This window comes from Aulonocara stuartgranti (genome assembly GCF_965226115.1).
Source record: "Aulonocara stuartgranti genome assembly, chromosome: 5".
NCBI classification, from domain to species: domain Eukaryota; kingdom Metazoa; phylum Chordata; class Actinopteri; order Cichliformes; family Cichlidae; genus Aulonocara; species Aulonocara stuartgranti.
The window spans coordinates 9,770,930-9,794,168 of NC_138943.1; the positions used below are offsets into that span (position 1 = coordinate 9,770,930).

A 23,239-nucleotide genomic window follows, 5' to 3' on the forward strand; every position below is an offset into this window, starting at 1 on the left:
AAATCTCCCAGTTTTTCTTGCTTAACTTGACATCTGTATAGTACAAGTGTCAAAAATTCTCTTTACACAAGGACTGCGTAAGAGGAGTGGCTGTATCTATCTATAGTTATCGCACTTCCAAATACAGGTCTCTGTTACATGAATGCTTCACAGTAGCTCCACTCAAAGATGACCCAGCATCTTTTTGCATCTGGTATGCATGCAGGCTTGGCAGCGTTGCTGCTACAGAGAAACTATAGACAGTCATCAAGAAAGATGTGCTTAGATTTTACAGGTAACATTGAACATACATTTAAAAAGGTATTATTTTAGCTGACTTAAAGACAAGTAATGTCTGCCTACTTCTGGCTGTAACTCTGCTGTAGCCTTTTTAGCCATGAGGTCATTCAAATAAACCAATTTAATTACTGGATATCATTTACAATATGACTTTTCAGGGAAAAGTGAGTCAGGGAGTATGTTTCAACACGGGACCGACAGATTAAATTGTCAATGCACTCGTGCAAAGTGACATTTAGCTGTAACAGAAGTCATTTCATTGGAACTCTCAGAAAGGCAGATCCCAGTTCTTCCATGAGTGTCCAGTGCAAACAGAGCCAGAGGAGCAGGGCACACAGACATAACAGAACCTGTAAGCATTCCAGCTCCCACATCAACACCAGCAAATGAAGTACTTTTCTAACACTGCCAACAACAAAGTCTTTTGATTTTAGCATGAGCCTTTGATACCATAGTTGTGTTTTGGTGTTTAAGTGAGAACAGCTGAGGACATGCCATTAATGGAATAGTCACTAAATCCCTTGCTAGAGAATAGTTATTCTCAAAAGTGCTGCCCTTAAAAGAATGCATTGTGGAAGCAATTACAATCTCTTATTAATCACACACTCAACAGCATTAATGATTTATACCTAAAAGCGGTCACATAAATCTCTTAAGTATTCTTCAAAGATATTATAGATACATTAAAACGAATTTTGTAGAATTATGCAATTTTCTTTGACATTTAAATGTGTAAAATGTGTGCCTGTGAAACTGTGACAAACATTATTTCATATTTATTGTCCCCTAAATAATTCGTCAAAATTAAATATGATTTCAGTTTAACTGCTAGTGTAGCAGCTGCTTCAGAATGGGACCAGAGTATGTTGCAGAGTTCAGCGTACATACCGAAGACTATGAGGCGAGTGTGCGTATCTGTGGAACCCAGAGGATTCTGGGCTGTGCAACGATACATGGAGCCGTTAAGCTCAGCTGGCACTCTCTCCAAAATCAGCTCCCTCCCCTCTCGCTGAGTGCTCCCATCCAGCAGGCGGCCCCCCACCCTCGTCCAGGTGAAGAGTGGCTCAGGGAAAACCTCGTTCTATCAACACCCAAATGGAATGGAAAGAAAAATAGGAACGAAAAGAAAAAAAATGCAGATGAATGGTGTTGAAAGGGCAGAACAAAGAAAGTCTGTGAGTGTCAGCCAAGAGATTAACAGCAAAGTATACATGAATAATACAAGCTCCAATTTCCCCCTAATGCAAAGGCAAGTTAACAACATGCATTAATAATCATGCTTCACTTTACAACAGTTTTACACAGATAGGCGTTTGTATCATTCTAACTATGCATCCTCAAAGGAAAAATTACATGACAAAAAAAGACACATTTAAAAGATTTCTAAAGAACATGCTCCAGTCTCCAGGGCTCCAGAGGACCAGAGCCCCGACTTAGGGATGTATTGAAATGTCAGCACCATAACCTCACATTTTGAGAAAAACATACCACATGAAGTTAGTGTAGAACTGAAGTCCTGTATGTGCTATCACTAACTGTGCTGAAAAAGTAACCGTCAGTGTGGCTGTTTCTGCTCAAGAGTAGTTTTTCCTACAGAGGTCCATGAACTCAAGAGCTAGCTTATTTGGCAAATTCACAAATGCAGAGTGAAGCAAAACAAACAACATTTTCAGCTACTGCAGTTTGCCCTTCTTCCACAGTTTTTCAAGCACAGTGTATACTCTACTATAGATGTGAGCAAGTCTACTGTGTTTTAAGACAGAACAATCTTAAACTTGAACTTGTTGCACTTGTTTTTAAGACAATGATGTAATGAATACTGCTGTATAATAATACGAATATAATTAAAAACATATTCAAGACTGACAAACAAACAACACATCAATGAGAAGGAGCAGAAAAAAAAATCCTCTGTAAAAGAAGCATCAACAACAAATTCCGCAGAGGAACATCTTATTTCATCACAAAGGCAGGCAGCAAAATTATTAGTCTTGGCACAGTATCGTATCTATTGTGAAACCCCAAAGCCTAGGGCCCGGGGAAGGATAAGGGAAATTTGCTTTCTGATCAATTTGTACGCACTGATGCCTACGCTGCCGAAGGGCCCAACTGGCTGCGTGCCACAGTCAAGCCTGTTTATAATAACCAAACTTAACCCTGTTAAAAAAAAAGCTTTAAAATAATCTTAAGGTCACTGGGCAGACATGCATGTATAAATCTTTGACGTCAATAACTCAGTGTACTAAACTGACAACAACAACAATGCAGAATTTTAACTTCGTTCCATAAAATTTCATAAATTTCATTTCATTAAATTAAATTTGAAATCTGAAGTATGATTCCTATAGACTACAAAGTAACAAAGGGCACCTGCGCTGTGCACCATTAGGCTGTTTTATATCAGGATTAGCCATATTCGATTCACCTGACTGACTCTCAATGTGTCATTTCTGTCAAAGATATCAGGACCACCCAGAGACCATTCACACAAAAGACACCTGCTCCTATTTGGGAAAAGAAATCAGGAAGTCTGAAAGCAGCATCAAAGCTGATAGCATAGTTTCCAACCTAACATAAGCATGTACTTTTGAATTTATTCATTTTAATTCTTTAGTTTTAGTTTTACATTTGAAGATTTATTGAAAACAAACATTCTGAAAAGCTGCAATGTTTGGCATTTTGGGTGTACTAACTTTACTAACTTTAAGCAAAATGTTGAAATGTAAATCCATTTTTTTCAAAATAAATATTGCACATGCTTGAATAAATAGGTTAAAGAAAATATGCCTGTGCCCAGCAAAGTGGTCACTAAAGAGGAAAACTAAACAGGCTTCACTGCACATGTGCACCAATCTCCTCCTATTGCAGACTTAATTAGTCTTTCATTTTCTTAAAACCCCATGCACTTACCCCTGGCGATCCTACCTGGAATCCTTGCACAGTGATGCGCACTGTGTCCCCTACCTTTGCCCTGCTGGGGGACATCAAAAGTTTAGGACCCTTTGGAGCAGCTGAAAAGAAAAAAAGACAGAGAGACAAAGGTCATTGTACTGAATATGGGGAGCAAATCCTGTTGGATACCTGTTTGGTCGCAGAGGGAGGGATACAAATACAATTTCCTGTCTATTAAGGTCACAGGCCAAGAGGCGAGGGACCTTCAGGTTCTTTCATCCAAAGAACTGTGCTGGATTTATTCCCCTTTGGAGAGAAAAGGAACTAAATTGGGTAGATACTCATTACTAGAGGAGAATGGGAGTGAAACGGGTGGAGTGTGGAGGCAGTGAGATAAGGGACACTCACAGAGCTAATTCCCTTGTCTTGGTGCGGACAGCAGCCCCCAGATGGCTTTCATTTAGACCATCTAAAACAATGGGGCGCAAGTAGGAGAGGGAGTAGCCAGATTCTAATATCATGGAATTGTGAGGGGCCAGCGATTGTCCTGCACATGTAGTGTTGAGATAAAATGAATGATTTGCATAATGCTATTAAAAAAAATGAAGGTAAGTCATTTCATTGCAGCTAAACTGCACAGCACGCTGCATTAGGACAATATAAGCAGGTTCTGCACGATTTGTGATGATTAACAGCTCCCCTAAAGATAACTGCTCCAGATGCTGCACAGTTCCATATGTTAAACAAATGGACTGAGCATCACATGCAATGAGACTCAGGCTAAGAGTATCCTATCAGTAACGCCTGTACAATGCAACCCAGGAGTTCTTCTGTTTAATTTGGTTCCAACTCTTAATATAAATCACATAGGGTGTTTGCTTTCATTGATGAACTAAAGCATAAATAAATAAACAGACAAATGACCTATACTTTTCGGCAATTAATCTGGAAACAAACTGTCCAATGCTACTAATGAATCACAGACTTTTCTTAGGCAGTCAATGACTACCAGCCTGTATCAGACTAATGGATTCAGAAATTACACTGTGGATTGTGCGTGTGACACTGTCCACAGTATAACATCCTCTCCTAGGGAATGTTATATAAAGCAGAAACAAAAGCAATTTAATTCCATGAAAATTTGCAAAAGAAGCGACTGAAAAGCGATATTATTAAATATCATCATAGTCATCATCATTATTTTTATTGTTGTTATTAGCAAAACTTGTTATTCTCTACAAGCTGATGTATCTGTTCAGACCCCAAGCAGCGTAAACGGGTGCAAATTCCAAAAATAAATTTTGGCAACAGCAACCTTAAAAAAGAAAAATCAAACTCAGGCAAAATAATCACATCTTAGCCCTGGCATCCAAACCGGAGACATCATGTGAGCAATTTGACATGAGTGTTCCATCTCACGCTGAAGACGGATGGCATTTAACAGGCTAGTTTTGGCATGGTAGTGTGAAGCACTGTATTTCCACCTCCTACACACTAACAGAAGGGTATTTTTAAATACTGGTGTCATGGCGTCACATAGAGCTCGCCAGGCATATGGCTGGGAAGATGATGGCCGATTTCTGGGATTTGCTCCAGCAGTGACAGTTGGCGTCCTACGTCACCATCTTTGATTATGGCAGCATGCAGCGTGATGGACATGATACAGCTTCTTTGAGGTGAGGGCATCACAGGAGAAATGAGCCACGGTCCCATGAGACCTAATGTCACTTAAGGCCCAACTTCTTAAAGAAAGAACTGTTATGACTTTAAGAGAGGTCAGAGAATAAACATGCCCCCCAGAAAAGCAACTGCACACCATGCATCAGGTGTGCTTTAATATCAAGAGAAGGAATCAACAGGTCTGCCCAGCTGTACACCAGACTTAAACCATTGAAGGGAACCTACCGTATTAGCCGTGTGACTGGTTCGGTTTAGAAAGAGAAGGTGAAGAGGCTTGCAGCTGAATTTAGAGGCCTGACTGACTGCCAGATTGTACCATCATGATGAATCAGGCCCCATGCTATGTGTTTCTTAGAGTTACCTTACACACTAGGTGGCTAAAAACACTAAAATAAGACAGACCGATGACCATGGAATTATGTTGCAGTTGAACAAAGTCACAACATAGCGACATACTGCAACACATTACATGCACACACATAATCCTCATAAATATTCAGACATGCAAACGCACACACAGATCACAGATGTGTTCCTGAAACGGAGCACCTGATGATCAGGACCTGGCACAGCAAAGACTGGACTGTTTAAATTCCTGGAGTCCTTTTCACTGCTGTAGGGTGTGGTGACATTTCCATCTCTTGTCTAATTATATTCTAATAAATCCAAGCCAAAAACTTATTTTAATTTTTAGGATACACTGTTCATGAATGAACTGACGTTCATGAATAAAATGGTCATGATCTCATAAAGGTGAGTCACTTTTTTAGACTTGTGAAGACCAGCACCAGATTCATTTTCATTTGTATGGTGAGCACAGAGCCAATCATGAATATTCATGAAGTGTGATACAACATTGGTCGATTGTCAGACTGTCGTTCTGTCTCCTGTGGCGATATTAAATCTCTGAAAGATTTATTACTTATGAGCACTGAAAAGATCTCCCTTTCATTTCCTGACCAAACACACCTGAGAGAACCAAGAGGGTGTGTGTATGAGTGCAATTATCCAGTTACAACTGCATAATAAATGAACTGGGTATGTAAGCGATGAGAATCCTAAGGTGAGCTGTTTTACACAGTCACATTGAATTAGAGTTACTGATATACTCTAGAAACCTAGTGCCATTTAGTCTGGCAATAATATTCAACACAATTTGGTACGTGAATCACAACCATATTACCTTTTTTTCCTAAATACTCTTCCATTCCAAGATGGATCAAGCTCTGAGCAGGTCAGTGAATGCTTTGAATTTCAAGTACGCTCAATCAACAATCAACAAACGCACATTTTCTGTTCTCATTTTTTTTCTACTGATGCTTCTTCCATCTCTTTAAAAGAACAAAGGTAGTGCTAAATTAATGACTTCAAACACAGCACAGAAAGGCTTGTCAAAATATTAACACTTTTGACATTTAGCAAGAGTTTCACAGGGCCCATTTCCCCCAGGTTGTGTCATCTGTATTATCAACATGCGAAAAAGGCAAAGAGCTGTTAGAATCCTTACAGCAATACTTTGTCTTGCGAAGACAGCTCGTGCCATTATACCTTCAACTGATGCCGCCTGCCTCCCTCTAGCAAGTGATGTACTATATTTCTATTCACTTGGGAGATGAGGGTGACAGTTATTACATTTTAAAAGACGATTTTGTGGTATGAGAAATTCCCATTTGAAAAAGTGACAATGCCAGTCGCAACAATTGGTTTTTAAATAACGGCCAAAGGGCTTTGTTAGGCAGTAGATCCTCTTCAGGGATATGGCTGGTAATATTTCATATTTTTCTCAATATCAATGATTTCCATTAAAAGTTTAAAACCATCAACAAATTGATATAAGTACAGTGCCAACGACAGGTGAAGCCTCTATTATTTCGTTAGAACTCTATTGCTATCCAAAAACAAACAATAAAAAAACAACAAAAACAAATGTCAAAGAACCTAAATAGTGTGCTAACAGATAAAATAGCTCTATAATAACGTAAAATGAGCAAATCACAACTACAATACATGCTCACCAACAAAAAATTCAGGAAAATCAGTCCACAACTAATTATTAATCCACCATATACCATACACTATATACATGATTTTTGCCTAAAATGAACACTTCCCTTGTCAATCTGGACAGAAAACTGATCCAAAAGCTTCAACAGAAAGGAGTGTCCCATCTCCTCTAATTGATGCCCTGCAGATTCAACCTATTTACCCACATACACATATGGAATCTGGCATAAGGTCTTTTTGGCATACAAGTTGTGAGGAAATAACACTAAACCTAAAATCCCCACTACATTTTTGTCAAACTTTTTTCCCTCAGGAATAATGTGTTGCCTAACCATTACAGGAGTCAGAGGAGTGTGAGAGAAAGTGACTCAAAGTATCAATTTGCTGTAGATAGCTAGAAATTCATTATTATGGTTTTTATCATATATGGCAAGTGTCTTTACAGATATCCCTTAATAGCACACTTGAATAGTTCAAAGAAGTACATTTTTACTTTCTTCATAGGATGTTGTCAGGTTTAAATTCAAGAAGATAAAGCCTTTATTCCATAAAACATTGTCTTACTTGTATGTGGGTTTTTAAACTCATGATACCAGCTATAAAAGTTGCTGTAAATTCTCCCTTTAACAAACAAACAACACATGCCATTTACATGTGTCAGACCTGCCATTTAGTTCATAAATACAGTGTAGATATTATAAATGAATACATTTTGAACAATTTTAATTTAAAAATTGTTCTATAGGTACCATATATGTCCTCAGTCAATGCTGCCTGATCCCCCAATACTAGACCTTTCAGTTGTATTGACTAACAAAATATCAGATTTTTTTTTAGAACTGCATACAGTCCCATTGCACTCTCCCAGATATTTAAGAAAACTTTAGTTGTAATCAGTCAATCAGTGTCATTTATTCAGATCTCTTTGCTCTGTATCCATACCAGTTTGCAGCCAATAATCTATGCTTGTTCACAGTGAGACTTCCAACACCTTAATGAAGAGGAAAAAGCAACAAACATTTAATAGTATAACTTTAGCAATTTTCTGTTTCCTTCAGACTTGAACAGGTGAGTTACAATTCTAAGTTATTGATTTTACGAAACCATTTTGTTTAAAACTATATTTTATTCTGGCCCGTAGAAGTTTTATTCTCACAGTAACAATTCTGATAATCTTTTTCTTTCTTCTACTAAAGAAAGAAAAATGGAGCCTGGATTTAATCATAATAATCATCATCAACAACCTCACACTCTTGTCTCTGGGTGAATCACTGCTTTTGGAAGGTTTGGTCTAGCACTTAAAAGAAAAAAAGATAAACCCATTAAGCAATAAATTAATAAATTAGTTTTTATTTATTTATTTATTTACGTAATATTGAGGCAGGGTATTTGTAAAGCTAAAAAAAATATTGACACGAAAACATCATCTCCTTCATGCATTGTATTTTCCACTTTTAAGTTGGTAATTAATTTGTAAATGCATTCTCTAAGTACTTAACGTAATAACATTTCCTATAGATGAACAATGTAACCATTGCTGCTCACCAGCACTGAAAATGGGGACTTTTAATTAAATGAAAGGCGAGGATGTGACACTGCAATGGTAAGCCAGCCACAGCCTCCTCATTCAGAGCCTCTTTTGCTTTCAAACACTGCTAACTTTTCATGGAAGATATTGTCTCTGTTTATCATGTTACGACTGCTGGCTTCTATCCAGGACTGTGATGCCAACGTACTGCCTTTGAAGTGTTAATTGGATATGCTGGATGCCATCTTTGTTTTTGGAATAAAAAAAACCCCCAAAAACAAAATTTTTAAAGTCAGAGTATGTGTGTCTCTCTCTTCGATCAGATGCTATTAAAACTTAATGCTAAGTTTTCCCATAAAGTGTGACTCCTGTTCTCTGAAATCAGTATTTGTGTAGCTATTCCATCTCCTTTGATCGTTTGCAGATGAACAAACAATAATAATCCTAATGCCACTGCGTTTTTCTCCTTCTGATGAAACGGCAAAATTAAGACACTATGTCTCTGACACACTAAAGCATATTACTGAAGAGCTTAAAGGAGGTTTTCACTGAGGTTCGAAGAAGTGGAGCATCTCTGTGAGTGCCTTTCCTATAATAAAACGTTGGTCAGTGTGTCTAAATTCTCATCTGACTTCTCTAATTCAGGCTGACTTTTTCAATAACGCTCCTGAGTTAACTCAATCTAGCAACAGACAGCTCGATGAATTGCTCTGTCATTCACTGTGAGTTTTGCATTCAGTGTTAAACTTGCAATCTGCTCAGCTGTAACACAATTAAGCAGCATCAAATGAAAATCAGTGTTGTTCTGAGTACATTTGCAACGAAGACATAAGGAGGCCCAGTCGGTCTCCAAGTGCGGCAACGGGATACGAGGAGACAGCAGGAGATTAAAAGAAAAAAGAAATGAGAAACGAGTGTATGTCTTGCGGTTTTTTGGGTGGCTGGGAAGTGGAAAAGCGGACAGATGAGCAAAAGGTCTGTGTGGGAATGAGTACAGCATGCAAAAGCAATGAGTTGGACAGCATCCTACTCACCTAGAGTGACCTCTGTCTGCATAGGCATGGACAGTGCTGGATGCTTCACTTCGCAGCTGAACAGGGCATCATTATCTAACTGGGGGTTGAGGGTCCAAGTAAGTCGGGCCTGCACCACCACAGAGCCATCACTCTGGGGGATGTGAGTGTGGCTAAAGTAGTAGAGTGGGTCTGTGCTGTGCACCCAGCGGGGGAACTCCCGGCTCACTACTGTCTCTGGAATGACCTCTGTTGCAGGGCTGGGTTCGTAGGCCTGTTGTCCATGAGTGTGGACACGTTGGGGGCTCTCTGTGTACAAGCGGGGCGATCGTCCTTCGGGATCCAAGAGGGAGAGGGACCGCTGTAACTTAGTGTCATCAAGGTCCCTGCTGATCAGTGGCCTGGCTCCTCTCACCCCTGCTGAGCTGCTCCCCTGGTCGTTGGCAGACGGTAGAGTGTAGGAGATCACCTCTATCAGCTCACCATCTCGTTTAAAGTATACCTTTAGGCAGAGAGGCGTTGAAAGAGAAAAACAGATGGAGTTGAGAGGAAAAAAGAAAAAAAAATGACATATTTAACTAGATACTTTATCTTTACCAGAAGAGTACACACAAATGCATGACTTCAATTTTGCCCTAATAGAATATGTGGTCAGGAGGTATCACAAGCTGCGCGGTAAACACAATATTGACATATTAATTTCAACACTGATTCTCATTTTAGTTCTATTTTGGTGCCAACAACTACTGAGCGCAATATCTGTCGTTTCACCTGCTTAATGCAGCTGAATGGTTACAGCCTATTGCTTACGCTGTCTGTTGGCTGTTGGCTGGGACGGCAGCATACAGTGGGATTAATAGATCGGCAGGAAAGATTAAGAACAGAGAGCCCACACAGTAAATTTTGTTTTGCCACAGAGCCATTACACTCAGTATAGAATGTGAAAATATTCAGTTTTTGTTCTCTGTGTTTTATCATCATAACAGCACCACTCACATTCTTATTTCTTTCCTTTCTTAATTGTTAAACATATAGAATAATGGCGTTTTAATTTGAGAATTGTCTCATTCCCTATTTCATTCTGCAGTAGCTAGTGCTGCAGTCAGGGATTTCCCTGAATATTACAAGTGTTTCCTTAGCATTTCATGCATCACATAATTTCTCCAGCTGCCTTATCTCTCAATAGAGAATTCATACTCCCATTTCTGCACATAACCTCCAGATATTAGCATTGAAACAAGGTTGTGTAGTTACAGCCTGTGGTATTTTTTGTGCTGTTAATGAACAGAAATTTTAATCCGCAGCTCTTTGGGGAACCTTTGGTCATTTGAATTTAGTTTTTTCAAAGTATTATTTGTAGTTCTACAGTTCATTGCTTAGTATGTAAATTTTTATTATATTTGCAATAGGGAACTTTACATTTTATGACTCTTCCAGCAAAAAGAACGATTTACATTTAAAGTGACAGCACAGCACTGGATGTTTTCCATCCCCAACAACAACAAGAACATCATCAACATCGGGGTAAAGGTCAGTTCTAAATTACCAGTATATCCCAATGTGAAACTACCACAAATGTTTCCAGGTAATCATCACACTTCTTGAAGATTGCTTTAATAGGTTACTAATATGTAATTAAAAAGAAATAGTGTTGCAATTTGCAGTCCTGGGTCATGTTATTACCACACATTAGTCTTATAGGCATATTTTATTTCCACCTAATTACCACCAGTTTCTGACCTGTTATTATTACCTGTTGTTATTAAATAAACTTTAATGTAATACTACTCAGCACCACTGTTGATACAAGACAATTACTTGGATTTTTGGCAATAATTTGTTACTTCCATCTTATTACCTTCTTGTTTCCTTTTTAATATGACATTATTATCAAAATGCAACAGAAAGTGCTTCCTAACACTATAGTAATTAGTACAAAAGTAAAGCATTTCAAATGTCATATTGAAATATTTACACTTAGTGGACAGCTTTACCCTTTTGAGTCACATTCACTGTTACATCAATGTTAATTGTAATATGAATATTATTGACAAGGCTGCCTCCGTGGGCCCTGCTGCTACTGGACACACAATATCATTATGAGCTGTGTTGTGCTGCAGGGGATTTTTGTGGTATTTATAGCTTACTCATAAAACTTTCTAATGCACAGCAGATGTTGCTCAAACCTGCACAACACCTACAGTACAGAGATACAACAAATTTTCTCTCCAAAGTTTGCTTACTTTCGGTTGTTGTAGTGATTGGCACTTTTTCCTCCACCAAATTTTTCTACCAGTCTACCTCATGTGACAGCTTAAAATTCAATAGCACAATGGGAAGTGAAAACATCAACCTTATCCACAATGACCCTATTGCATCTGCTGCTAATTCCTACAGCTACTCAACAACTTGCGTAGAGAAGAAGCTTTTGTCAATGTGTACTGCAGCACCTCATTAATTATCACAGCAGGTGGAGGGAGAGCAGTGCGGATTAGAAAGATCTATGCACCTGTTCTCGAGCTTTTGTTGGACAAAATGGTGTGGGTACACAATAACACCTGTGTTGGCTATAGATTGGTATAATAGGGAATTAATTCAGTAAGCCTAGATAACTGATTTGTTTCCGTAAACATTAACAGACAAGTTCATTTATAGCCATAAAAGAAATATTGATTAAATGTCTGAATGACTTAACAGGGTGCACTGAGCCCTGTGTTACGTCAGCTCTCAACATGTTGGAAATAATACATTATTGAGGTGTTACTTCCAGCAAAATATCAAGAATAAGTTTTTTGTCACCTGTCTGGTTTAGTTAAAAGAAAAGGAATAAATGGATGTTTTATCAAAGACATGAATAAAATGAATGACACAAATGTAGCTGCAGGGAGAAACTAAAGTTCTATTTCTGTTTCATTATTCTGCAGTTCTGCTCCTTTCCTCTCCCATTAACAGATCGTATGTACAGTGGGACATGGATATGGAAACACTTTAGACAGCGATATAAATAGACATATTCGATATGAAAGTCTTCGAAGAGGAGTTGAGTGACACAAGTCTTTTTAGATTATTTGTTGTGCTGTCTAAATGATTACAGACTAGTCATATTTATTGTGACAATAATTTTTCTCAGTGTTAAACAGTATTACCATCATCAATTTTGAGACATTTTCCACTTGATACTACTTCTGCATTACTTGTGCCTGATTTGCTGAGCCAAATTAGTAGAATGCGTAAGCTTTAAAAACATTCTGTCTTATACCAATATTTGTGAGACGTTATTGAATATTTCAAGCTCAGAATGCTAACTTGTAAGACATCATATGCTGAACAAATTGGATTTAGGATTAAAATAATCTGTAATAGTGGAATAAAGTTTTCCAAAGCCAATATTTAACATCTTGTAAACTGTTCTCTGAAATGATTGCATGATTCGTGCTGCAACAAAATAAGTTAACAGGACCCTGTGTCCTTGTAAATATTAATTTGAACCAACTAATTCATCCTAAAAATCTATGCACAATTAAGGACACATCTGCCATCGCTGCTGTCTTGGTCTGTTTTTCTTTAAGCTACCTACTAATTTGCTAAAAATCCCATTTCCCACATTTCCTTGTTTGACAGGCAGAGATAATGGAAAGCACATCACTTCTTTCATTCTGTACAAATGAGAGAGCAAACACTGATTAATTTTCTACATGTGATTATAAAGCAGCCAAAATAACACTGAGGATGTCTCTCATTGTGATGCATGCCTCCAAAAGATGATAATGCTTCACAAAGTGACATGGGCACGTTTGTCGGATATGACTTTAGAAGAATCACCTTTTTGGATATTATGCGTTCTGATGAATGCACTTGTTTTTCTTATTGATCAATTCTGATCTTTTATGATGGGTTGATTTCCAAACATGTTGTGGGAAAAGATAAAAAGTACATCTGTAGTATCATGTAGGAGATTAGGTGCATTATATAGTCTGTAGTCATGACAGTGGCTTATGCCATACATTTTGCATTTTGCTGCCCCAGGACCTGGACTGGAATGTTCACTCTCATGTAAAAGAGGATTTTTGAGGGCCTTTGGCATTGCGGCTCTATTATTCTCTTACAGTGCTATTGCACGGAATAAAGTGATTATCAATCATGGCTCTGTTATAAATCCCAAAATACTTCATAGTTCAATATGTGCAAACAATGAAACCAGACACAAACCACTTACTTCATTCTAAAATGAATTAACCCAGAAAAAAAGAGATATGCAATTCTAAGCCCATATACAATGCCAAGGCAGTAATGAGTGGCATAAGAAGGGTTTTGCATTCCCTTGTGAATAGACTATGATGAGAGCACCTGCACTCTGTTCACTGCCAAAATGCCCCCACCTCACCAACATCATGAATTCAAAACCTTTTCAAAAATGTAACAATAATGCATTGGTCCATATACACCTTCATGTTGCTGCAATTAATCATGGCAGTGTCAAAAGGACAAGCCAGTAATTTTCATAGTGACAGAATGATTCAACGGGAGAGCAGAAGCAAGAGAAACAAGGAGAGAAAGAGCACAGAGGCAACGAGAGAGATCCTGGCCATGGCTTAATCAGCTTTCCTTCTTATTAACTGTCATTATCTTTCTTCTTTTCAATCAGTGCTTGCTTGTGCTCTGAGGATGTTCTAATAGTGGCACTGGGAAGCTATTATTGATATGCCACCAGCTTGCCTCAGCGCTTCAGATGCAGACAGATCTTGAAACATAATGGGTGACACTTTTAACTCATGCGTCCATTATATTCAGCCCTCTCAAAGCTGCAGTAGGGAATTTGTTGTGTTGGGTGTCTCCAGAAAGTGGTGAGAAGAAACAGGTTTTTAAAAAGGATGAACTTCCAGACACTGGAGATACTTCAAGGAGTAAAATGTGTGCAATATATGAAAATATGGTGGACCTAGTTTATAAATGTAAAGTACAGAACATACACTACACATTGTAGCGCACTTGCCTAGCATTGCTGATAGGTCTGATAGGGTAATATATATTCTAATACAGCCATGCAAGTAAACTGCTTCTATCACCTAAACACTTAAACTAGCATAGTCTACTTTTTACAGAAAAGAAAAAACAAGTTTAACATTACTGGTTGACCACATTTGCATATTTTCTCAGTTCTAATTTGACAATTAAAGAACCAATAAAAGGGAACATAGTCAGCCAGATGAAGGAACAGTAGGAGCCTTATGAAACTGCCTAGTATAACAAGACTTGCAACAGTATATTGGATGAAGTTCAGCACTTTCAAATTTCTATGCTAAGCCAGAATCATGTATCAGACATTATGCTGGATGCTGAAAGGATGTAAAAGGATGTTGCATAGCAACAGGGACTTTTTCTTTTCTTTAAGAGAGCCAAACAATTTATCAAAGCAAATACAAAGCCATGCCTGTTTAGGACAAAAGACTTTTTGTATTGAATGGTCTATTATAGCTCATGAGGTTCTTCTACACAGCGATAAGAAGTCCACGCTGAGCTGACATATGGTGCTTGTACCTGTGGTTGGCGCTGAACAGCGGAAAGGCATAATTACATGTGTGCATACTCTGTATTGTAGGGTAAAACAGAGATATGGTAATGTAATGAATTGGGATTCAAAGAATACTGAACAGAAGTATGTCAGAGAAACTTTCAAGGAAGGAGGTTATCCTGCCACAGAAAGAGCTAATCATATGCTTTATAAAAGCCAAACCAGGAAACATGTAAGCCAATCATGGTCATTCACTGCAAGCACACAGTTGAGGTTTTCAGCTGTGTGGTGTTAGACATATCTTTAGTTATGGTAGTAAAGATATAGGCACACTTACTGTTTTTGGAAGTTTAGGTTTAGAAGGAAATGTAATGCATTATTGAATCTTTCACTATATGCTGATCTTTCCTCTTACCTGCTATTCTACTCTCTTTCCTTTTGATGTTGGTTCATTATTTTTTAATCAGTTGTTTATTTTCTCCCATTCAAAAATGCAACTACCAAAATAAAATGAAACAATTTGAAAATACGATGGCTAAAATAAGCTAGTAAACTCTACTGTTTGCTATTGAAGTCTACAGTAGCTGCTTTGCAGCATAATTAGCAGCTCTCATTTTTGTCTTCACTCTGATAGTAACTCTAAGTATTGCTTAGACATAAGAGGAACTGTATGTGATTATTGGCAGCATAAAAAAAGTTTTGATACCTGAGAACATAAAAATTGGAGTGAATTCACATTAAAATAACCTTATCATTAAAATGAGGTTATGCATTTATGATTACAGTGTATCAGCGGCAATGAATGTAAAAATAATGTGAAACTGTGAAATGCTTTTCGCTCATGCTGATGCACTTACAGAGAATCATAACCTATGTTTGCAGTTCTGCTCAGCTTTATGGAGCTGAGATCATTGTTTTAGTTCTATGCCCCTCAACTTCATTGCTAAGGTTCACTTACAGCAGTTTCACTGTGTTGGCCTCTGCTGCTAAAGGAAGCTGTTTCAAGTCTAAAAACTCCCTGTACATTCATTGTGTATGAATGCCAGTGGAACACTTAGCTCTATAACAACTGCAAGCAAATAAGCAAATGTGGAACGACAGCTGTTAAAATTTGGTATTTTTAGCATCTTTGTACTTTCAGTGTTCACCAAGGATATTATGTTATCTCAGTTTTGACAAAGACTGGGTTGAAGACACAAAATACAAGTGTATGTTGTAGCCTGAAAAGCCAGTCAATACAAAATTTGTTTTATTTCAAGTCTATGTGAATATATCTTATTCGGCCCATTCTCCAAGACTAAAGTATTAATAACATTTTTTCCCTTCAAAGACTAAGTGGAAAACATTGTTACAGACCACCATACTTTAGAGTACAAAATGCCAATGAATGATCATATTTACTAGCTGTTACTAATTGCTGGCTCAATCAATTCAGTTGGTTTCTTTGTAAGTTGTGAGTCCCTATTGAGACCAGGCTTGCTATGATATGACATTGAAAATAGAGCTGACAACAGCTCATTTTGCAACAAGCCCCGGGCAGTAGCACCGACAAAGACTAAATGAGTTTCATCAAAAAGCAAATGGAGCTGTTTGAAGTTGCAGCCACATAACTGGGCCAAAGCAGAAACACTCAAGCAAATACTTACAAACCTAATAATGAGGTTTTATTATGCAGCATGACCGTAGACAATAGCATAAATAGAACAAATGGACACTATTTAAATGTCATATTTCTCCTTATGTGTATGCAACATATGAGTTAAAAAACAACACCACAACAAAATGCTATTTCTCCAGTGTAAATTTCCTTTTTCAAACCTTATATCTACCAGCTATAAGTATAGTTTGATTTCAAAACAGGTACTTCTTACTAAGTTTTGTCATGTCATTTGGTACATTTTAAGTGTCAAATATTAAAATAATACATGACAGAACTAAGCATGTGCTACAGCCTTAGCTATCAAATGACATTGAATAAACAAAAAATAGTTCTTCCTTTTTTCTTTTTACCCATTAAAAGCACCACAGTTAAGACTTAGAATTGGATTAAATATAAATTTCAAAGGGCTCAGTGAGACTAGAGTGTGAAAGTCTATTCTTAAAACCTGTCAGAGAACATTGGCAAGGTTTTTGGTTTATTATACGAGTACACAGCAAGTTAGACAGGTCATGATCAGTTCTCCTCTGAGGCAATGTTTCCGTCCAAATTGAAAGTGTTTTCCTTCTCGTGTTCCTTGAATCAGCAGACGTGGCCTTATATCTTACATCACTCTAGTCCAAACACAATATTCGCATATATGGTGCAGAGCTAATTCGCAATACTGAAACTACTGTCTGTACAATATATTTGGTATATTTATTCCTATGCTTTTCTATTTGGAGCAAACAAATCTCATTTTAAATGAATTAACCTTCTTTGGATGGTTTGATATTCTGAGTGTGGAAGCTTTTGGACCCTGTGCCTCCTGTGCTGTTAAGCTTTAATTTAAAGACACTTACCTGGCTTGCTATGGGGCTTACTGCTAATAAATAATTGAAATACTTTTTGTAACTTAGTCAAGTCACTTTTATGATATTTAAATGTGCATGATTTATTGAAACTTATTTTATATTAACAAAACATTTACATCCTTTGCTCATTTATGATCATATCAACAACTCTGCAATCTGCTACCCAAGGGTTGCACAGCTCATAGACTTTTAGTGGTAATGCATTTTTCTGGTTATTCTGACACCTCATGAATGCCTTATATTCCACCCCATGAGAGCGCTAGGAACATAAAAGGCCCTTCACTCTAAAGTACTCACATCCAGGTGTTTTCACTTAGATGGGCTAATTAAACCCCTTCTCTGGACTGTGAGTTTGAACAAACTGTGCCGGACTAAAGTAAAATCCCCTGTTTCACACATTTGTGGAACAAGTTAAATCTTTGTGTTTTTAAGGGGAAAAAAAAACCAACCTGTATGGTGACTTTAACAAACTGCCAGCAAACTGTAGCTCTACTCAGCTTCAAACAGAATGAGTAAGAACGCCTGTGTGGGTGTGCAGGACTAATAAAATCTAATACAATTTTTTTCAGGGTTTGTTGTGGCAAAGGTCCTCAGTGGTAAAATGGAATTGCTTAAAAAAGGTGCTTTGAAAACAAAATTATGTCATCTTTTGGATGCCATTGGATTCAGGTTTCCCCATATGATTAATGTAGGAGCTCCATGACAGCGGTCCCCAACCCCCGGGCCTCGGTGAGTTGAGGCTCAGGTGTGAAATGTATGGTTTTCAGGGTTTTTATCGGTTTTCAGCGTTATTTTGTTATCGTTTTGATCGTTAACTCGGTTTTCCTGGGTCTTTTCACGTGTGTTATGAATAAATCTTCTTTTTTTCAGTACCGGTACTAGTTTTATTTTGTTGTATTTGTCCGCGACACCTCAAAGGCCGGTCCGTGAAAATATTGTCGGGCATAAACCGGTCCGTGGCGCAAAAAAGGTTGGGGACCGCTGCTTTATGATATGTTAGTGTGGAAGGTATAGTGGTCATCAATAGTCAGTTGGAAAGGTTTCTGTGTTTACGGTCTTTCATGTCTAAATCAAGTTCAACCAAATAGCTTGTTACTTTTATGTAAACCTATGATTTTGTCCATTAATGTTATTTTTTGTAGACATGCCAGCAATCATTCTTTCTAAACGTCAAAATATTAATTAGGAACAATGCTGCTTGCTTTTCCCCCAATTTTTTTGATCCAGTCTAAGATAAGGTGCACTGTTTCATGCACATATCCTTTATTGCAGCGTAGTATACTAAGTAGCAGGTTTCCTCTAATACATTGGATCGACAATTACAATATAAACGGGGGAACTTACATGAAGTGTTTTTGGCTGGGCATTGTGTACCTGGAGTCAAGTGTTTTTGCCAGTGCACAAAACCCTATATTTATAGATATAAGTTGTAATGGCAGCTATTACCTTCATGAGTTTTTATTATATGGCGTGCTGCAGGGAGGAGCCTGTTCTAACATTTGAATCCGAGCTTTATTTCGAGCCCCTGATGGCTCTTTCTTGCTTCACATTCGTAAACCCTCACAATACTCTTTCACATGATTCTTCATTAGGTGGTAGACGAGGTTTGTTGTGTCGGTGTCTGTGGTGGGGACCAGTTTGCACAGTACATTTTTCTGCTCTGTGTCAGACTTTTCATTAACTAATAAATTCCATGCTACAGAGGTAACCCCTACTTTAGAAATGAGCTCCTCGATTTGTTCTGGCTGGTCCTTCTGTATTGGTGTGATGACTATTGCAAAATGTCATCTAAAGCAATGAAAAAATATTGTAGTAAACAGTGTGTTTTGCGACAGCATGAAATAAATGATATAATATGAAACGACAGTTGTTTTAATATCTTTTTCCATTATATTTCGTCATATCACACATCCCTAATAGTGATCGATAGTGAAATGAAAAATCACATTGCTTTTTTTTGTTGGTTTAATCTCAATTCAGTGACTAAATCATTCAATTGGTCCATCACTGACAAAGCTAATTAAAAGCAATGTGACTTATCCTTTTTTTCACCAGTGCGTCAGAAAAAAAGGACCCAGCAGTGCTTAGCTTTAATGGCTTTAGGCACCCTGTGAAATCACAACAGGCAAGAACCACAGTAGACATCACACTATCAACCAGGAAGTACCTGAGAGACGGAAATCATGTTCACCTTGTATTCACCTCTCACTGAGCTCATAATTGCTGGAGAAAGGTGCACTGAGGGTCTGGAGTCCATTACCATATACCCATGGACAATGATTAATGACCCAGTGGGAACTAACAGCAAGTGACTGCTCTCAAACAGCGTCCGTAAGCTCATATGCCACCAAACATCTGAGTATATACTTCAGATATTGTAAGACCTTGTTTTGCACTTCAAAGCATTGAGAAAAATGTGACTGTGACTAACACAGATGCATACAGCTGTATGCATCTGTGTTTCTAAATGTGTGTGGATAAGGGTGTACTGTTGTGGTTGTGTGGTCGCAGAAGCAGGGTTTTGAGTAATTGGCCTATGGATTCTTTCTAGTTTTGTATTTTGTATTTAAAGATCGTCTTTGGATACGAATTTAGCTTTCTATTCACACTGTTATTTATTTGTGTTTACATGTCTTCTTTGTATAAGTTCTTTCTGGATTTGTTATTCGTGCCTTTAGGTCTTAGCCTGAGTTCCTGATACACTTACGTTAATTTACTTACTTTGTGTTCCCATCCTTTTCCTTGTCTTTGTATTTGTCTTTTTATCTTTCTCATTTGCCTGTTTGTCATTTGTGTCAAGTTAATCTTGTCCCCCGTGTCTGTTGTTACTCTTATTTCTATTTTATTTTGGCTATTGTTGTTCTCTGGGTTTTGTGTGGAGTTTTTCTTCCTGTCTTATTAGGTTGTCTGTGTTCCCACCTGTTATAGCTCCCCTCGTTATCTTGTGTGTGTATATACTGTCTCCTCTTGTCCTTGTTGCTGTGTGTCACCGGGTTGCTGTTTCTGTTCATTAAATGCTTTCGGACTGTCTGTATTCCATTGAGCTTATGGGATTAAAGTGGAATTTTGAGTTTAATTCCTGTTTCTCAAGTCCTGCATTTGGGTCCACGATCCACAACCTTGACATTAATTATAATAATTATGTGCGAATGAAATAACCTCCATAACATGCAATTACATGAACCGTGTAAATTTGATCTACTCATTTTATTGTCTACATTGCACAACAAACATATTTATGATACTCAGTCACCGGTCAGTTTGCCTTCTGTGGATCTAGAAAGCATATGATAGGGTACCAGGAGAGGAATGGTGAAAGTGTATGAGGAAGTCAGGAGCGGCAAAGAAGTATATGAGGGTGGTAAAGGACGAGTGTGAGGACAGCGAGACAGCGTGGGGTTGGACTGACAGATGGGTTGAAGTTGGGGGTGGAATTACACCAGAGGCTAACTCCAAGCCCTGTCTTTGCAGTGGAGATGGACAGGCTGACAGATGACGTCTCCATGAACAATTATATTCAGAGACAACATTGTAAGCTTTATTTAGAGTAGTGAGAAGCTGAAAGAGAGTCTGGAGAGGTTGTGGTATGTACTGGAGAAAAGAGGAATGAAAGTCAGTAGATGCAAGAAGGAATACACGTGTATGAATGAGCGGGGGAGAGGTGGAAAGGTGAAGATGCAATGAGTAGAAGTGGTGAAAATGGATTTTAAATACCTAGGGTCAACCTTACCAAGAAATAGTTAGCGTACAAAAGATGTGAAGAAGAAAGTGCAGGAAAGGCGGAATTGGTGGAGACGAGTGTGATTTGTTACCGAAGGTCAGCAGCAAGAGTTTCACAAGACATTAGTGAGACCTGCTATGATGTATGGCTTGGAGATGTGGCACTAGCAAAAAGACAGGAGGCTGCAGGTGGCAGAGCTGAAGATTTTCAGTGGGAGTGACCAGGAGGGACAAGATTAGAAATGAGTACATCAGAAGAACGGCTCAGGTTGAGCAGTTTAGAGACAAAGTTAGAGAGGCAATGTTGAGATGATTTAAACAGAGGGAGAGATATAGAGTGGATATACTGGACAAAGGAAGTAAAAAAAATGAAGCTGCCAGGAGGAAGAAAAAATTGGAAGACCACAGAGGAGGTTTCTGAGAGAGGATCTGCAGAGTGCTTGTGTGACAGAAGAGGGTGCAAGGGACAGTATTACATGGAGGAAGATGATTCACGGTGGCGACCCCTAAATTGAGTAGCCAAAAGAAGCTGAAATGAAAGTAATAGCAGCACATATTTTAAATGACTGCAGGAAGATGCCTTCTAAACTCTGATATTATTATTTAGCAAATAACAGCAAATTTCAGTGGGACGCATATATAAATAGTACTGGTCTGTGCACTGAAAAACAAAAAAACATGCAACAGAGTTTCTGTTTGTCTATAATAAACAACAGGGATCTGTGTGCTGTAAAGGCAAGTCCCAAGCGAGCTGGCAGCATGGTACATCTTCAGCAGCAACTCACCGATGGGGCTGGTTTCCCTCCCTTTGCAGTGCAGACAAGAGTCAGATTCTGGGCTTGGTATCGACTGAAAGGGGCTGGAGTGTTTTCTGCCACCACTGATATGTTGTTTGGGGGTGCTGTGAAAGACAAGGGAAAAGATGTGTGAAACAGCATCCTAACACACAACCTGAGAAATTCATAAACACTTACAAAACATCAGTTTTCACTTTCTCTGTGCATTGCAAGAGTTATTTCGTGATGAAATGTCATCTTAGGGTTATATAAGTAGGTGGAAACCCTACTGGCAAAACTGACAGCAAAGTAAGAGCAAGAAAGGGAAAGCGGATAAAGAGAATTGCAATTCTGTCCAGATATTTAAAACTGACTAAAACAAATGTAGAGACCTACTTTATCTATCTACTATATCTATTTTCAAAAGAAAGCAAAAACCTGCTGTGAGAATCTCAGCTTTAAATGGAAACTGAATGGCGGGGACAATATGTTCGAAACTCCCCAGGGCTCATGCGAGTCGGATAAGGCTGATAAGGTAGAAAATCTCATACATATCATATCACTAACCCTCTATCTGAATCTCTCTAGGGATTCCAGCAAGTATGTCATGGTAGTGTAAAGGGAAAACATGTGAGCAAGACTTCACAGCACTTTAGAGGAGCACAGGGAGGGGAAGGGGGTAATGAATGGAAATCTCACACGTTCCCCAGAAAATCAGCTGTTCAACATGCAGTGCTCTGGTCCTTTTTATGGCAGCTTAAATATGAACGTACATACTTCACAGACCACTGTGTGATGGTTTAAATGAAATATTAACAGATACCTGGTGACAGTCATGGCTACCTACACAAGGACTATCTGACTTTTGATCAGGAATGCAGAGCATCAAAAACAGTTTTCACAACATTTTCTATTTTTCTTTCATGTAATTGTGTTTTTATCTCTGTGAGGGATTTCATGAAACATTGTGCACACATATTTAAAAGTTAGCTGCTCAACAAAATTTGGCAGCAGGACGCTTTAGTAACACATGAACAGGCCTGAGCTCTTATCAGAATAAGAAACATTTTTGTAATGCCTCAAAAACTCTGTGAATGGAGAGAAGAATCTTTTTGAGACAGATAAGGCCGATAAGGCAAAAAGAAAGGTCACGCAGAGATCAGTGGCTTTTTCATGTGCCAGTTTTATGTGTAAATCTATCAAGCAGTTTTAAACAGACATGCCACAGCAATTAATTGATTAAAAGCAGGTGGGAGTTGGTGGGGGATTTAGCTGCTGGCTCGGGTGCCTCTGTGTTTCCACACCTCTTAATTGCTTATTGATG

At 38.3% G+C, this 23,239-nt stretch overlaps 1 protein-coding gene across 3 annotated transcripts in view; it reads right to left on the reverse strand.

Annotated features, from left to right (window-relative positions):
* The window catches only part of igsf21a (immunoglobin superfamily, member 21a), a 186,248-nt gene that overhangs the window by 8,002 nt on the left and 155,007 nt on the right, over window positions 1–23,239 (reverse strand). For 2 of the 3 annotated variants that reach the window (XM_082532144.1, XM_082532142.1), the window contains 4 exons: window positions 21,925–22,040; window positions 9,418–9,898; window positions 3,190–3,290; window positions 1,168–1,360 (listed from right to left, as the gene is read on the reverse strand). In XM_082532144.1, the coding sequence (XP_082388270.1) occupies window positions 1,168–1,360; window positions 3,190–3,290; window positions 9,418–9,898; window positions 21,925–22,040 (891 nt within the window). The remainder of the gene's footprint in view (window positions 1–1,167; window positions 1,361–3,189; window positions 3,291–9,417; window positions 9,899–21,924; window positions 22,041–23,239) is intronic. The other variant, XM_082532143.1, reaches the window with a different exon arrangement.